Genomic DNA, 17,729 nt, shown 5'->3' with positions numbered 1-17,729 from the left:
AGCAGCAGGACGGGGCAGCAGCGCTCACTCGTTCTCATCCGGGTTCTGAGGGTCGAAGATTTTGACGTGCGTGAAGGGGAACAGCCCTTTGCGCCCATTCACCTCGCCTTCCCACTGCCCGTTTATATTCATCCTCGTGACCTTCACAATGTCACCAACCTGCAGGGACGGAGAGAAAAGGGTTAGGATGCCCTGCCAACAAAAAATGGAGAGTATACACACAAGGAGAAGCACTACCCTTCCCACAGGAAGGACTCAAACGCGAGGGGAGCAGAGGGACCTGTCTCCTTCCTGCCACTCAAACTCACTTGGGACAAATTGCAGAGAAAGCCCTCGCTCACCAAGAGCCGGGCAGGCCACACACGGTCTCCCGCTGACCACCCCAGCTCTGCTTCCCCAGCCGCTGCCACGGTCACCTCCATAACAGTCATGGTATTCCCAGCCTCCTCCCCCTCCAACCACACTCTGGCCCATCCCCGCGTTCTCTGATGTGCCAGGCACCTAGAGTCGCCTCCCTTCCCTGACACTAGTGTCCAGCCAGCCGTGGGGTGGGGTCAGGCACACCAGCCCGTCCTCTGCTCTCCACCCTGTCCCCGCCCACGGCACCCTAGCTCAGGGCCTGCTCTGCTCACTGCACTCCACACACATGGGCAAATCCATCTTCTGGAGAAGACCACAGAGAAAAGGAGGGGACTTGGAGGGTGACAGCTCTCAGACGGTGGGGAGAGACAACCAAACAAGGTTGTTTTTTATTTTTTATTTTTTTTAATGGTGGTGGGAGGTAAGGGTACTGGAGATAGACCCCAAGGACATTCAATTTCTCTCTCTCTTTTTTTTTTTGTGGTACTAGGTGTGGAACCCAGAGGCTTTCGACCTCCAGGCTATATTCTCAGACCTATTTTCTATTTTATCTGGAAACAGGGTCTCACTAAGTTGCTGAGAGCCTCACTAAGTAGCTGAGGCTGGCTTTGAACCTGTGAGATCCTCCTGTCTCAGCCTCCCAAGAGCAGGGATTCTAAGCGTGCACCACCACTCCCAGCTGACATTCAATTTCTGAGCTATACCCACAGCAAATTTTTATTTTGAAACAGGGTCCTGTTACATTGATGAGTCTAACTACCTGCTGAAATGGTTCCCGAACCTGCTATCTTCTTGTCTCAGCCTCCCAAGTACTGGAATTTTTTTGTTTATTTTGGTGGTGCTGGGGGTTGAACCCAGGGGCATTCTACCTCCAAGCTATACCACCAGCCCAATTTTTTATTCTTCATTTTGAAACAGGGTTAAGCTAGTCCTGCAGGCCACTCAAAGCTCTTCCCAAAGCCTCACATGCAGACAGTAAGCACCACCGCAGGTGTTTCTCCTCACCAGAGTCCTGGGCTTTCTTCTGTACCTCATACTTAGGATACACAAAGATACAACTTGAATACTATACAAACAAAACCAAGGTCTAAAACCAAACACCAGAAACAAGTGTTTTTCCTGCTCAGGACAGGTGTAGGGCGGCACAGTGCAGGACTGCCTGCCCTGTTCTTAGTGGCTATGAGTGTGGCAGACCACTCAGGTGGCTCCAAGTCTGTCTCCTTCTGACTCTGGAGGATTTCCTGTATCAACGAATGATGCAGTCTGAGAACTGTCAGCCACACCCAGTGAGGTAGTGATTCTGGTAAATGGCCCCACCACGCCCCTACTGGTCATGCCCCTGGGAAGCACCCAGCAAAGGGGTGGAATCCGCACGACAGGCACAGGAGGGCATCCTCCTGCCTCAGTCTCCCAAGATCTGGGATTACAAACGTGTGCCACCATGCCTGGCTTTTTTTTTTTTTTTTTTTTTGGGTGGTACTGGGGTTCCTGGAAGCCCTTCTACCTCCGGTCTACACTCCCAGACCTATTTTTACATTTTTATTTGGAAACAGGGTCTCCTGAGCCAGTGCGCGCGGCTGGCTTCGAACCTGCGTGATCCTCCTGTCTCTGCCTCCCAAGCACGGGGATTATAAGCGTGCGCCACCATGCCCGGCCTTGCTTTTTTTAAGTTTGAAACAAGGTCTCACTAAGTCCCAGAGAGCCTAAGTCCTGGAGGGCCTTACGATAACAGGCGCGTTCAACAAGGACAGTCAGATACTCATTCTCTACGTAGTATGTGATCAAGCAAGCACACCTTAAATTCTTCATTCTTTTCCTTCTGTATGGTACTGGGGGCCGAACCCAAAGGCACTGTCCTACTGAGCTACATCCCCAACCCCTTTCATTTTAAGGTAGTAAGGACTGAAGCCTAGGGCATGCTATCTCTGAGCTAGACCCTCAGCCCTACTTTATTTTTCTTTTGAAACAGTCTTGACTAATTGCTGAGGCTGGCCTTGAACCTGAGATCCTCCTCTCAGCCTCCCAAGTACTGGGATTACAGGCATGTGCCACCATGCCTGTGTGTGTGTGTGTGTGTGTGTTTGTGTGTGTGTGTGTGTGTGTGTGGTCCTGGGGTGGAACCCAGGGGGGGCTTTTCTACTTTCGGGCTATACTCCCAGACCTATTTTATACTTTATTTGGAAACAGGGTCTAAGTTGCTGAAAGCCTCACTAAGTAGCCAAGCGCTGGGATTACAAATGCACGCCACCATGCCCAGTTTTGGCTTATTTTTTATTTTGAAACAGACCGGGTTTAACCAAGTTTCCCAGGGTAACCCAGAGCTTCCAGCCCTCCTGCCTCAGCCTTCTGTGTCACTGGGTACCGACACGTGCACTGAACCCGGTTTCACCTGAAAGCCTCTCTTAGGAAGGTGGGCGCTGGCTTGCGCACATCTCTGCCGAGCCTTAGGAAGAAGGCTTCCCATTCCTGGACAGGAGGTGAGGAAGAGCAGCCATTGCAGGAGGTCACTACAGCCTTATCCTTATCTGCACCTCCAGAGCCAGGCATGATGGCCTTGTCAAGACCATAGACAACTGGGGATCAACGGGCTCACCCTAACGGAGAGTGAAACCCACCTTGAAACTTGCACCTACATTTGCTTTGTACACACCTCTCCGTGCACAGAAGCAGCAACGAAGACACGGAAACCAAACCACCTGCTATGAAAGTCCAGCACTGCAGGCCAGCTAGTGGAGAAGGCAGTGCATGGGTCGCGGGAAGGCCAGTTCATAAGCTTCAGAGGCCATAGCCGATCTGGTGACTAAGGGTTTCAAAATGGGGAAAGACAATCCAAGAAGAAACTCCAAAAACACAATGGCAGGAGACGTGACAGGCACAAAGCACACTGAGGACCCTGGCAGATGAGAGCCCCGAGAAGCCCAGAGGGACAAGCAGCCGAGACGAAGGGATGTCTGCATCTGGTAGGGAGAGATTCCCCACGAAGTGTTGGTTCAGACACATCGGCGAGCGGTGCACCAGAGCACAATGGCAGACATAAAGGCCTGAGCCTCTCTGCTCAGTGGCGAGGCAGAGAGGACGAGCTGGATAAGGCAGCGGCACCTGGGCCCCAGTCCTTGGGATGCCAAGCAGGAGGAGCCCAAATGTGAGGCAAGCCTGTCACAAAATAAAAAGTAATAGGGACTGGAGATGCAGCGCCGTGGAGAGCACCTCTGGTTTCAATGTGTGTGTAGGGCTACCAGAGGGAGGATGGAAAATTCTACAAAATGTAAACTGGGAAAACGTGAAATCAAACCTGGACAAATTTGCCGGGCATGTAGGCGCAACGCTTGTAATCCCCGCGCTTGGGAGGCAGAGACAGGAGGATTGTGCAGGTTCGAAACCAGCAGCGCATGCTGGCTTAGGAGACCCTGTTTCCAAATAAAAATGTAAAAATAGGTCTGAGAGTGTAGCCCAGAGGTAGAAGGGCTTCCAGGAACCCCAGTACCACAAAAAAAAAAAAAAAAAAAAAAAAAAGAGGGTCGGGGGGTGTAGCTTGGAGGTAGAATGCAATCCCCAGTAGTACAAAAAAGAAAGAAAGGAAGGAAGGAAGGAAGAGGGTCTCAGTAGGTTGATGAGCATCTCACTACTTGCTGAGGCCATCCTCAAACTTGTGATCCTCTTGTCTCAGCCTTCGAAATACGGGCTTACAAGTGTGCGCCACCACGTCCACACCCTACCCAGCTCGGAGAACTTCCTGGTAGTGAATGACCTGCCTTTCCCAGGAGCCTTTCTAGTCTCACCACAGCCAGGTACCAAAGAGCTCTGCTATGTAAGAAAAGGAGGGCCACTCACAGTTCACTTTATGCAGGTCACCAAGTGTTCTCTTTTCAATGAAATCACAGCATCAACTCACTTCTTGAAAAGCAAGAAAAGAAAATGGCTAACAGACAAGTTTTAAAAACTCACTACTTGCAGCAAGAGTCTTTGAAATACCAAACTTTATGAAAAACAACTTTTTGAAATAATTCAAAAGCCGGGCATGGTGGTGCATACTTGTAATCCCAGAACTTGGGAGGCTGAGACAGAAGGATCGCAGGTTCGCGGCTGGCCTCAGCTACTTAGTGAGGCCCTCAACTCAGTGAGACCCTGTTTCAAAATAAAGAATCAAAAACAGGGCTGGGGTGTTGTAGCTCAGAGGTAGAATGCTGTGGAATCAATCCACAGTACTGCAAAACAAACAAACAGGGCTGAGAGTGTAGCTAGGAGGTAGAATGCCCCTGGGTTCAATTTCCACGGCTGCAAAACAATTCAAGGAACGCAGCTCCCCCAGGCCATCATTCTCTGTAGCACTATCAAGGGGAATAAGGAAGCTTACGATCCTGGCACATTCTGTCCTACTTGTCTGTTTCTCATTTTAACTTTAATACTTTTTCCCAGTAACCTAATTACAACAGTCCCAAGAGAGGTCTCTTTTTTTGAGGGGGGTGGTACTGGGGATAGAACCCAGAGGCATTCTACCTCTGAGCTACACCCCAGCCTATTTTATTTTTTATCTTAAAACAGGATCTTTCTGAGTTGCAGAGGGCCTCCTGAAGTTACTGAGGCTGGTTGGGAACTTGTGATGTCCTGTCTCTCAGCCTCCCATGTACTGGGATTATCAGGTCGGCTGAGTTTTAATTTTTGTGGTACTGAGGATGGAACCCAGGGGCATGGTGCCTCTGAGCCACACCCCCAGCTCTTTTTTTTTGATGGTACTGGGGGTGGAACCCAGAGGCTTTCTACCTCTGGGCTATACTCCCAGACCTTTTTTTTTTTTTTTTTTTTTTTTTTGGTGGTACTGGGGTTCCTGGAAGCCCTTCTACCTCCGACCTACACTCCCAGACCTATTTTTACATTTTTATTTGGAAACAGGGTCTCCTGAGCCAGCGCGCGCGGCTGGCTTCGAACCTGCGCGATCCTCCTGTCTCTCTGCCTCCAAAGCGCGGAGATTACAAGGGTGCGCCACCACGCCCGGCTCTCCCAGACCTTTTTTATATTTCATTTGGAAACAGGGTCTCACTAAGTTGCCGAAAGCCTAAGTAGCTGAGGCTGACTTCGAATCCGTGCGATTCTCCTGTCTCAGCCTCCCAAGCGCAGGGATTACAAACGTGTGCCACCACGCCTGGCTAGTCTCTTTATTTTTGAAACGGGGTCTCACTGTGTTGCGAAGAGTCTTGCCAAGTAGCTGAGGCTTTCTGTGAACTGCGATACTAAGGTCTCCGCCTCCTGAATGTTGGGATTACAAGCGTGTGCCATCATGCCTGGCCTGGCTGAGTTATTTTTAACAGTCCCAAGAGAGTTGTTTTCAACAAAATCAGGTAGGCGTCATTATCCTAATAGTCTTTGGGGTTTTTTGGGCAGTACTGGGGATGGAACCCAGGGGCATTCTACCTCCGAGCTATATTCCCAGCCTTATTTTTAATTCTTATTTTGAAACAGGGCCTCACTAAGTAGCTGAGGCTGTCTGCGAACTGTGATCCTCCTGTCTCAGCCTCTCAAATGCTGGGATTACAAGCGTGCACCACCATGCCCAGCTATCCTAATACTTTTGAGAAGACAACATGATCAATCATAGAAACATTTACCATTAAGCAGAATGTGGCAAAGGTGTATTTCTCAGGGCCCATTGAGGCTCGGTGTAGCCCAGAACCAAGCCCATGTGAGGCTCAGACGACCTGGCACGCAGGGTGAGGAGGCTTAGGTGTGGCCACCTGTGGCTCTGGGGTCTGAGGGCGAGGAGGGCCACATGATGGCCCACGAGATGGAGCATCCTAAGAGACATCATTAGCCGCACTCCAAGTCATTCCTCTACTAAACCTGGTGTTCCTCCCTACAACCTTCTGTTGCACACGCCAAGGAACACACCTATACACAGCAGGTCTCTAACACCCATCTTAGAGCAAGAGGTGAGCTGCATGTGGTGGCCCACGTCTGTAATACCAGTACTTGGGAGGCTGAGACAGGAGGATCCCAGCCTCAGCTAATTAGTGACGCCCTCTGCAATTTAGGAGACCTTGTTTTAAAATAAAGAATAAAAAAACAGGCTCGGAGTGTAGCTTGGAGGTAGAAAGAATGCACCTGGGTTCCACCCACAGTACCGCCAAAAAAACAACAAAAAACAAAACAAAACCTGCTGTCCTCCTGTCTCAGCTTTCCAGGTATCAAGCAGTAGGATCACAGGCACACACCATCATGCGCAGCCATAAATTCTACCTCTGAGCTACACCCTCAGCCTTTTGGTTTTGTCAAATTTTTTTTTTTTTAAATGGTACCGAGGATGGAACCCAGGGGCTTTCTACCTCTGGGCTATACTCCCAGACCTGTTTTATATTTTGTTTTGGAAACGGGGTCTCACTAAGTTGCTGAGGCTGGCTTTGAACCTACACGACCTTCCTGTCTCAGCCTCCCAAGTACTGGGATTACAAGTGTGCACCACCACGCCCGGCTTAGCTCTTTTTGTTTTTGAAAACAGGACCTTGCTAGGTTTCTGAGTCTAAGTAGGTGAGGCTAATCTCAAACTTGAGATCCTCTTGTCCTAGCGTTTTTTTCTTTTTTTTGGTACTAGGGGTTGAACCCAGGAGCATTCTACTTCTGAGCTATACCCTTCATCCACCTTTTCCTTCCTCCCCCTTTTTTTGGTGGTACTGGGGATGGAACCCAGGGAGAAATCTGAGCTATACCCCCAACCTTATTTTACTCTTTGAGTAAACCTGAGATCCTCCTGTCTCAGCCTCCTAAGTACTGGGATTACAAGTGGGTACCCCAAGTCTAGCTAGCCCTAGCCCTTTTTATTTTGAAACAGGGTATGACCAAGTTGCAGAGTATCGCTAAATTGCTGAGGCTAGCCTGACAACTGTGATCCTCCTGACTCAGCCTTCTAGGCACTGGGATTACCACAGGTGCATACCACAACTGGCTCCAACAATAAATTCTAAGATATTTATTCGTATTTTTCAACTGGTCACAGTACCAGAAATACAGACCCATTCAACTGACTACGCACATGCCTGCTGATTTTGCCTCTAGCCCACATGTCTATTTTGTAGTCATCTTTCCTTACTGGAAAGAAAACCAACACTTTGAGACTAAATCTGTGAGGCCCAGAGAGCAGGAAGAAAGAGCAAGAGGCCAAGAACTTGGGAGAAATAAGGAACAGGAACAGTAAGAAGCAGCGAGACACTGGCAGCGCACCCTCCACCATCACCCAGTTCTCGAAATCCCACGAATAGCATCTCAACCGAGCAGTCATTGCTTTGCAGAAACTAAATTAAAACTAAAAACGAAACTCAATGTCACAGGCCTCACAAGGCCATTCTGAATATATTTTACCTCCAGTGCCAAGGCAGTCTTGTCGTAAGCACAGGGTACTCTTTTCTGGATTGCTTTCGCAAAGACAGGTCCATTCTGTGTGGATGGCAAGGGGCTGATCGCTGCCCCAGGACTACTGGAAACTGCAGGCAGAGGAGCTGTGGTCTGAGGCTGCGCATACGCGTGAGCAGGTTCTGGGATGCCGTAGCTGTTGGAATTCCGGTTTCCATGCTTCCCATGTGGCGAGGACCTCACGAGCTTTTCAACGTAAGGGACGGGGATCATCCCCACCCGTCCATCCTTGTTCCTAGCGCTCCACCACTGCTCCTCAGGCTTCTCTATTATCACCAGGATCTCCCCCTTTTTAAAGGGCAGGTCTTCGGCATCATTGCCAGGGAAATCATAGAGAGTCCGTACGTATTCCAGACTTTCTTCTGCTGTCGGCAGGTTGGGTGCGGAGACAGATCCCACTGGTGGACTTGGGTACCTTCAAAGAGAAAGCAAGTCACTCTAAAGAAAATCTTACTGTAGGCCAGTGTCGGTCAAACTTAATAAACCACTCTTGAATTATTTCCCTCTCTGTAGTCACACTAATGAAGTTTCTGCCATAGTGTACTTTTTCTTTTTCTTTTTTTTTTTTGGTGATATTGGGGATTAAATCCAAGGGCATTTTACCTCCAAGCTACACCTCCAGTCCTATTTTTTATTCTTTATTTTGAAACAGGGTCTCACTAAGTTCTGTGTGTGGGTCTCACTAGGTATCTGAGGATGTCTGCGAACTTGCACAATCCTCCTTCTCAGCCTCCCAAATGCTAAGATTACAAGCATGCACCACCACTCCCAACTTTTCTCCCCCCCCCCTTACTGGGAATGGACCCCAGGGGCATTTCTACCTCCAGGCTATTCTCCCAGACTTTTTTTTTTGGTGGTACTGGGGGCGGAACCCAGGGGCATTTCATTTCTACCTCTGGGCTATACTCCCAGACCCATTTTTTTTTTTTTTTGGTGGTACTGAGGGTGGAACCCAGGGGCTTTCTACCTTCTGGCTATCCTCCCAGACCTATTTTATATTTTATTTGGAAACAGGGTCTCACTAAGTTGCTGAGAGCCTCACTAAGTAGCTGAGGCTGGCTTCAAACCTGAGCGATCCTCCTGTCTCAGCCTCCCAAGAGCTGGGATTACAAGCGTGTGCCACCACTCCCAGCTTATTCTTTATTTTTTGAAACAGGGTCTAAGTTGCAGGGGCTGTCTTTGTATCGTAATCCTCCTGTCTCAGCCTCCCAAATGCTGGGATTGCAAGCGTGTACCACCACACCTGCTACCCTGTACTTTCTATAGTCTGCATCTTAACAAAAGTTAATAACCTGAATTTGGTTTTCCAATTACATGTCAGGTACACACACACACACACACACACACACACACACACACACACACACACCATCTGTTTTACATACAGATACTTGGTTTGAATTTATTTTTAAAATCTCGAGCCAGGTGTGGTGGTATACACTTGTAATTCCAGTACTTGGGAAGTGGAGATAGGAGGATCACAGGTTTGAGCATAGCCTTAGCAAATAGTTACACCCTATTTCAAAATAAAAATAATCCCAGGCATGGTGGCACATGCTTGTAATCCCAGCATTTGGGAGGCTGAGACAGGAGGACTGTGGTTCACAGACGGCCTCAGCTACTAATTAGCGAGGCCCTTTGCAACTCAGTGAGACCCTGTTTCAAAATAAAGAATAAAGAAGAGGGCTGGAGGTATAGCTCAGAGGTAGAATGTCCCTGGAGGGTTCCATCCCCAATACTGCAAAAAATAAGTCAATAAATAAAAGTAAAATATGGCTAGGGGTATAGCATAGAGGTTTAATGCCCCTTGGCTCAATCCCCAGTATCACCAAAAAATATAAAAATAACAAGCTGGACGTGGTGGCATATGCTTGTAATCCCAACATTTGGGAAGCTGAGACAGGAGGATTGTGGTTCCAGGACAGCCCCAGCTACTCAGCGAGGCCTTTCACAACTCAGAGAGACCCTGTTTCAAAATAAAGAATAAAAAATAGGGCTGGGGTGTGGCTCAGAGGTCAAATGCCCCTGGGTTCTATCCCCAGTACAGCAAATAAATAAATACAAATAAAACCTCAAAGTTGGTGTGGTGGTGCACACCTTAATCCTAGTACATGGAGGCGGAGGCAAGAGGATTGCAGGTTTGAGGCCAGCCTCAGCAAGTAGTGACACTCTAAGAAACCTAGACAAGACCCTGTTTCAAAATAAAAATAAAATAGAGCTGTGGATGTAGCTCAGAAGTACCAAATCCTCAGCACCAAAACCAAAACCAAACCCAAAGCAACCCTCCAAGAAGTTCTGTAACTGCCTCCCTGGGCCTATCACCACCACCACACACTTCCCTCCGGCCCTAATCTAACTGCTCCCATCCTGCATGCTTCCCTGGCACACAGAAAGAAGATGGCAAAGGCCCCTGTCTCTGGCTTCTCAAAACATAAAAAGTAGCATCAGGCATGGTGGTGCATGTTTGTAATCCCAGGATTTGGGAGGCTAAGACAGGAGGACGACTTAGTGAGGCTCTCAGCAATGTAGTGAGACCCTGTTTCTAAACAAAACATAATGCCCTTGGGTTCCACCCCTAGTCTGTCCCCCCCCCCCCACGTCTGGGAGTGTAGCCCAGAGGTAGAAAGCCCCTAGGTTCCATCCACATTACCACTACCAAAAGAAAAAGAAAAATCAGAAGAGTTTATATGGTTGCCAAGTTAAAACAAAAAACTCTACATTCCATTTTTTTTTTAAATAAGAATCATCATCTAGCCAGGCATGGAAGTACATGCTTATAATCCCAATACTTGGAAGGCTGAGACAGGAGGACAGCAGATTTGAGGACAGCTTCAGCAAATAGAGACTCTCAGAGCACCTAAACACAAAATAGGGTTGGGGGTGTCGCCTGGAAGTAGAAGGCTCCTGGGTTCAAGCCCCAGTGACTGACTGACTGACACACACACATACACCCCTCATCTAGCCATTAGAAGGAATGCCATGCGGGCTGCAGTGCCGCACTCCTGGAGCCCCAGCTACTTGGGAGGCTGAGGCTGGAGAATCACTTGAGTTCACAACTTGTGCAGGCAGCTTTGGAAACACAGTGGGACCCCAGGGCAAAAGCAAACCAAAAATAAATGAACACCTAAGAAAGCTCCACGGCAAACCCCACAGCAACAGCTGTCACCTGTCAGTCCGCGCCCGCCCGCACAGCTCACCGTGCCTGCGCTGACGGACTCGGCGTGGATTAGCCGAGCACCTTGCAGAATGCGCCCCAGAACCAGCTCCAATCATCTGCAGCGTAGGTCAGCGGTAGGGTGCTGGCCGGGCACGGCCAAGGCCCTGGGTTTGATTCCCAGCATTGCAAACGAATAGCCCAAACGAACAAAAACCCAAACAAAAATTAAGGAGAAAGAGAAATCAATAATCCCTGCCCTAAGCAATCTATAATTATAAAACTATCTTTCATCTCCCTTCCACAGGCACAGGTGAAGAGAGTTCATCAAGAACATCTGCAAAGCCAGACTTAGTGGAGGCTTGTAAACCCAGCATTTCGGGAGGCTGAGACCAGAGAATCGTGGTTCAAGGACTGCCTCTGCAACTTAGTGAGACCCTGTTTTAAAATAAGGAATAAAAAAAATAGGGCAGGGTATAGCTCAGATGTAGAATGCCCTGGGTTCCATCCCTAGACTCCAAAACAAAAACCAAAAAACACCAACTTCAGCAAATTGGCCAGGCGTGGAGGTGCACATTTGTAATCCCAGCACTTGGGAGGCTGAGACAGGAGGATTGTAGTTTCTGGACGGCATCAGCTACTTAGTGAGGCCCTTTGCAACTTAGTGAGACCCTGTTTCAAAATAAATATAAAATAGGGCTGGGGGTGTAGCTCAGAGGTAGTATGCCCCTGGGTTCCACCCCCAGTACCACAGAGAAAACAAACAACAACAACAACAACAACAAACCCCACTGCAAATTACATACTGATTCCACTGAGGACATGAATACACAACTCTGCCAGGTCAAGTATCTTGCCCTTTCTATGAAGCCCTAGGCTGGGCGTGGTAGCACAAGCTTGTGATCTCAGTACTTGGGAGGCTGAGACAGGAGGATCCCATATTCACAGCCAGCCTCAGCTACTCAGTGAGGCCCTCTGCAACTTAGTGAGACCCTGTTTCAAAATAAGAATAAAAAATAGAATTTAACCCAGGGCATTCTACCTTTGAGCTACACCTCCAGCCCCATTTTTTTTCTAATTTTGAAACAAGGTCTCAGTTGCTGAGGGCCTCACTAAGTAGCAGAGGTTGACCAAAAGCCTGTGGTCCTCCGGTCTCAGCCTCCCAAGTACTAGGATTGCGAGCCTCAGTGAGCTACCAAGCCCGGCTATTTTTTTCTTTTTTTTTTGCAGTACCGAGGATTAAACCTAGGGACATTCTACCTCTGAGCCACACCCCCAGCCCTATTTTTTATTCTTTATTTTGGAATAGGGTCTCACTAAATGCAGTGGGCCTCACTAAGTAGCTGAGTCTGGCTGCTGAGACTCTAGGTAACCTGCAGAGGCTGGTCTTGAACGGTTTCCTTATTCGTGCTAAAGAACTAAAACAACCAACTCCTGGGGAGGGGAAGTTACAAAGACACTGGTAGCTATGAAGAGTGAGAAAGGAGGACTACGGGTTTATAGCAAGCCTCGGAAAGTCATGGAAGCCCTCAGCAACTTAGCAAGACCCCGAATTCTTTTTTTTTCTTGGGGCTGGGGATTGAACCCAGGGGCATTCTACCTTTGAGCCACCGCCCCCAGCCCTAATTAATTATTTGGAAACAGGGTCATAATGAATTTGCTGAGAGCCCCACTAAATTGTTTAAATTAGCTATGAACCTGTAATCCCCCAGTTTTAGCTTCCCAATTACTGGGATTACAGGTATGCACCACCAATACCCAGCTTCAGACTGAGATTCTAAACACAGTGTACTCCCATTACATGCCTTGAGCTTAGTTTTGGGCTTTGGTATACAGTAGCCTTCATAAACCAAGCCATTTCCCATTCCTATCTCTATCCCTTTTTTTGCTTCTGAAAGCACAAAAATTCAGGGGCAGTGGCACTGACCTGTAATTCTAGTACTTGGGAGGCTGAGACAATTATTACAGGTTTAAGATTGGTCTCAACAATTTAGCAAGACATTCTCATTCTCTCCCCCCCCCCCCACACACACACAGAAAGAAAAAAATACTGGTGGTGTAGTTCAAAGACAGATTGTCCTGGGCACAAAAATAAATAAATAAAATAAATAAGTAAATAAATAAATGGCAGAAACGTGTAGTGACACATGCTTGTCATTCAAGCATTTGGGAGGCTGAAATAGGAAGATTGTGATTCCCAGACAGCCTCAGCTACTAGTGAGGTCCTTTGTAAATCAGCGAGACCCTATTTCAAAATAAAGAATAAAAAATAGGGCTGGGATATCTCTCAGGTGGAATGCCCCTGGATTCCATCCCCAGTAATGAATAAAAAAAGAAGAAAGAAAGAAAGAACAAAAATAGGGTTGTGGGTATAGTTTGGGAGTAGAATGTCCCTGGCTTCCATCCCTAGTACCACAAAATAAATAAAAAATAAAAATAAATAAAAATAGGGGTAGGAGTGTAGCTCGAAGGCAGAATGTTCCTGGGTTTAATCCCCAGTAACACACACACACACACACACACACACACACACACACACACGCCTGTAGTCCCAGTACTTGAAAGGCTGAGATAGGAGGATCACAGGTTTGAGGACAGCCTCAGCAAGTAGTGAGACTCTCACCAACCTAGTGAGACTGTGTCAAAATAAAAAATAAAATAGGGCTGGGGTGTAGCTCAGAGGTAGAATACCCCTGGGTTCAATCCCCAGTACCACAAACACTAAAAAATTATACTCAAATAATATCAAGGAGGCCGGGGGTGGTGGCGCACACTTGTAATCCCCGCCCTTGGGAGGCAGAGACAGGAGGATCACACAGGTTCGAAGCCAGCCTCAGCTACTTAGTGAGGCTCTCAGCAACTTAGCGAGACGCTTTTTCCAAATAAAATATAAAATAGGTCTGGGAGGATAGCCCAGAGGTAGAAAGCCTCTGGGTTCCACGCCCAGTACCACCAAAAAAAAAAAAAAAAAAAAAAATCTGAAATTGCACTAGTATAGAATTAATATAAGTGCCATTCTACCTTGGTAATTAACTACACTGATCTCTAGCCTATTAGTATCTTTTATTTATTTTGCAGTGCCAGGGATTGAACCCAAGGCATTCTACTTGTGAGCTACACCCCCACTGATTCAACACTTTAAAAACATTTTGTTTTGAAACAAGGTCTCCCTAGACTAGGTCCTGAGGCTTTTTGAACCCATGTTCCTCCTGTCTCAACCTCCCAAGTACTAGGATTACAGGTGCTCCCCACTGTGTCTGGCTCTTAATATCTTTTTTCCTCCCTACATGTATGGTACTGGATATTGAACCCTGGGGCATTTTATACCTCTGAGCTACAACCCTAGTTCTAGCGCGCGCGCGCGTGCGTGCGTGTGTGTCTGGGGATGGAACCCAGGGGCATTCTACCTCCGAGCTACACCCTCTGCCCTATTTTTTATTCTTTATTTTGAAACAGGGTTCCATTAAGTCGCAGAGGGCCTAAGCAGCTGAGGCTGCCCACAAACCATGACCCTCCCGTCTCAGCCTCCCAAATGCTGGGATTACAAGCGTGTGCCACCTCTCCTGGTTTAGTTTTCTTTTTTTTTAAAATAGGGTCTCAGCTAAATTGCTGATGACCCCACTAAATTGGAGGCTGGCCGCAAATCTGTGATATTCCTGTCTTAGCCTTCTAAGTACTGGGATTAGAAACAAGCATCATCACACCTGGCTCCTATTTATTTTTGTGGTACTGCACACTGAACCCAGGGGAATTCTACCTCTGAGCTGCACTCCCAGCTTTAAAAATTTTTTTTTTTCTTTTGAAACAGGGTCTCAGTAGGTTGCTGAGAGTATCACTAAGTTGCTGAGGCTGTCCTTGAACCTGCCACCCTCCTATTTACCTCCCAAATACTAGGATTACAGGTGTGTGCCATCACACCTGGCTTATTTTTTATTTTGAAACAGTCTCACACCAAGACAAAAGGACCTCACTAAATTGCAGAGGTTGGCCACAAACCTAAGATCCTATCTCAGCCTCTCAAGTACTGGGATTACAAGCATGTGCCACCATGCACAACTTTAATATTTTTTTTCTATTTTTTTTGGGGGGGTGGTGGTACGGGGGTTCCTGGAAACCCTTCTATCCCCCGGGGCTACACTCCCAGACCTATTTTATACTTTTTTAAATTTGGAAACAGGGTCTCTGGCTTCAAACCTGCACGATCCTCCTGTCTCTGCCTCCCAAGCACGGGATTACAAGCGTGCACCACCACGCCTGGTTTTAATATCTTTAAAATGCTTATTTTTTGTGGCACTAGGGATTGAACCCAGAGACATTCTACCTCTGAGTTACACCTTCAGCCCTATTTTTTATTCTTTATTTTGAAAAAGGGTCTCGCCGGGCATGGTGGCACATGCTTGTAATCCCAGCATTTGGGAGGCTGAGACGGGAGGATCAGTTTTCGAGGACAGCCTCAGCTACTAAGTGAGGCCCTTTGCAACTCAGTTGAGACCCTGTTTCAAAATAAAGAATAAAAAATAGGGCTAAGGGTATAGCTTAGGGATAGAATGCCCCTGGTTCCATCCCTAGTACCAAAAAACAAAACAAAACACAAAAAGGTTTCATTTAAGTTGTTTAAGGAGCTGAGGCTGGCCACAAACCTGTGATCCTCCTGTTTCAGCCTCCCAAGTACTAGAATTATAAGACTGCACCAACACATCTGCTTTAAAATGTTTATACTCGCCGGGCGTGGTGGCGCACGCTTGTAATCCCCGCGCTTGGGAGGCGGAGACAGGAGGATCGTGCAGGTTCGAAGCCAGCCGCGTGCTGGCTTAGGAGACCCTGTTTCCAAAATGAAAATGTAAAAATAGGTCTGGGAGTGTAGCCCCGAGGTAGAAGGGCTTCCAGGAACCCCAGTACCACCAAAAAAAAAAAAAAAAATGTTTATACTCATGCTTATACTTAGGGCTGTGGTGGCACACGCTTGTAATCCCAGTGCTTAGGAGGCTGAGACAGAAGGATAGCACAAGTTCAAAGCCAGCTTCAGCTCTCAGCAATTCAGTGAGACTCTGTTTCCAAATAAATATAAAATAGGTCTGGGAGTGTAGCTGAGAGGTAGAAAGCCTCTGGGTTCCATTCCTGGTACCACAAAAAACAAATAAGCAAATAAATAAATAAATAAATAAAATAGAGCAGGGGGTGTAGCTCAGAGGTCCAATGCCTCTGGGTTCCATCCCCAGACCCGCCAAAAAATAAAAAAATAAAATAAAATAAAATAAAATAAAAAAGGTTTATACGCAAGTAAGATCAAGGGGAAAATAAAAAACTGATTTGCAATAAAAACAACAATAGCCATGTGTGTGCACAAAGAGAATCCATTGGGTTCATTCAAAATCAGAAAAAGCCACCTGATACTTTTTGGGGTTAAAATGTTAATCTATGATAGCAGGGATACAAATCTTCCTAAAAATGGCCTTGCTGAAGCAACTGTACCTTTCTCATTTCTTTGTAATTAATGTACAGTAAGAAGTGTGGTCCGATTTAAACCTGGCATCAGAATATCAGTACAGCTGGGCGTGGTGGCAAAGCTTGTAATCCCAGCATTTGGGAGGCTGAGAAAGGAGGATCGCGGTTCGCAGACAGCCTCAGCTACTTGGTAAGGTCCTTTGCAACTCAGTGAGACCCTGTTTCAAAATAAAGAATTAGGGCTGGGGGTGCCTGTCGCTTGGAGTTGGACTGCCCTTGGGTTCCATCCCCAGTACTGCAAATAAATAAATAAATAAATAAATAAATAAATAAATAAAATCAATACTTTGAAACAGGGTCTTGCTCCGTTAGCCGCTGGCCTAGAACCTAAGGACCTCCTAGTACCTACCGGGATTACAAGCGTGTGCTGCCAGGCCTGGCTACTCCAGTTCTTAACCCACAGCTGAGAGTTCTGCTGAAGGTCCAAGAACCTTAAATGATGTGCAATTTGTGAATTTTCGGAGAAAAGTCTCAAAAATGTACGTCCTTAGCAATTTAGCGAGACCCTCGGCAACCATTACGCTAATAACATAGCCAGCTGAAGTGGCAAAAGACAAAAAGGGATGCGTGGGAACCCCTGGTAAATAGGTTTAGAAAACATCCTCTCACCCGGTGACCCAGATCCTGTCCCACTCCGTCGGAGCGGGTCGGGTTCACCGCGCCCGCACACTCGCACTCACTCTCCCACCGACCCCAGCCCCGACCCTCCGCGGCGCTGCGGACCTGGGCGCGGGCTCGATCAGCGTGGTGGTGTCCAGGTAGTGGATCTTGTAGAACTCGAGCAGCGCCGGCAGATGGTCAAACTCCTGGTCCCCGATCTTGAAACGGCGGTTGGGCAGCGAGTTGATGATGTAGTGGGACACGCGCGAGTTCTCGGACACCGACAGCACGTAGTCCCCGGGGCAGGTGGAGGAGTCGCGGACGAGGAACACGCCGTGGCGCTGGCCCTGGAGCCGGGTCTGCGCCTCCTGGCGGGACACCGGCCCCATGTACCAGGCGGAGCGGTCGGAGGAGTCGAACCTGGCGGAGGACATGGTGCGGGCGGGCGGGCGGGCGGGGCGGCGGCGGTCGCCGCGCGGGAGCCTGTGGCCGGCGGCGCTGCGGGCCGGCCGGGGCCTCCGCACACCTCGAGCGCGCTCAGACGGCCGCACGCGCACCTTCCCGTCCGCTCCGGGCCCGCAGCATCCTCCGCGGCCGCCTCGCGGAGCGCGCCGGCTCGGCGACCGCGGGGCAGCGCCCGAGGGCGAGGGCGGGCGGAGCCGAGCCGCAGCCGAGGCCGCCCCGGGCTTCGGGGGCCGTCCGACGTACCGGG

General features: G+C 48.3%; 1 protein-coding gene across 1 annotated transcript; it reads right to left on the bottom strand.

The window, feature by feature from the left end:
* Nucleotides 1-24: 24 nt before the first annotated feature.
* Nucleotides 25-17,451, bottom strand: CRKL (CRK like proto-oncogene, adaptor protein; the record flags this gene model as incomplete). The annotated part of the gene is made up of 3 exons (XM_080717946.1): nucleotides 25-159; nucleotides 7,708-8,173; nucleotides 17,141-17,451. 3 exons carry the CDS (start codon nucleotides 17,449-17,451, stop codon nucleotides 25-27), a joined length of 912 nt encoding a protein of 303 aa, XP_080574072.1.
* Nucleotides 17,452-17,729: the final 278 nt, after the last annotated feature.

This window comes from Muscardinus avellanarius (assembly GCF_963383645.1).
Source record: "Muscardinus avellanarius genome assembly, chromosome: 21".
NCBI classification, from domain to species: Eukaryota; Metazoa; Chordata; class Mammalia; order Rodentia; family Gliridae; genus Muscardinus; species Muscardinus avellanarius.
Note: the sequence above shows the minus strand (reverse complement) of the source record. Positions and strands in the feature narration are given on the sequence as shown.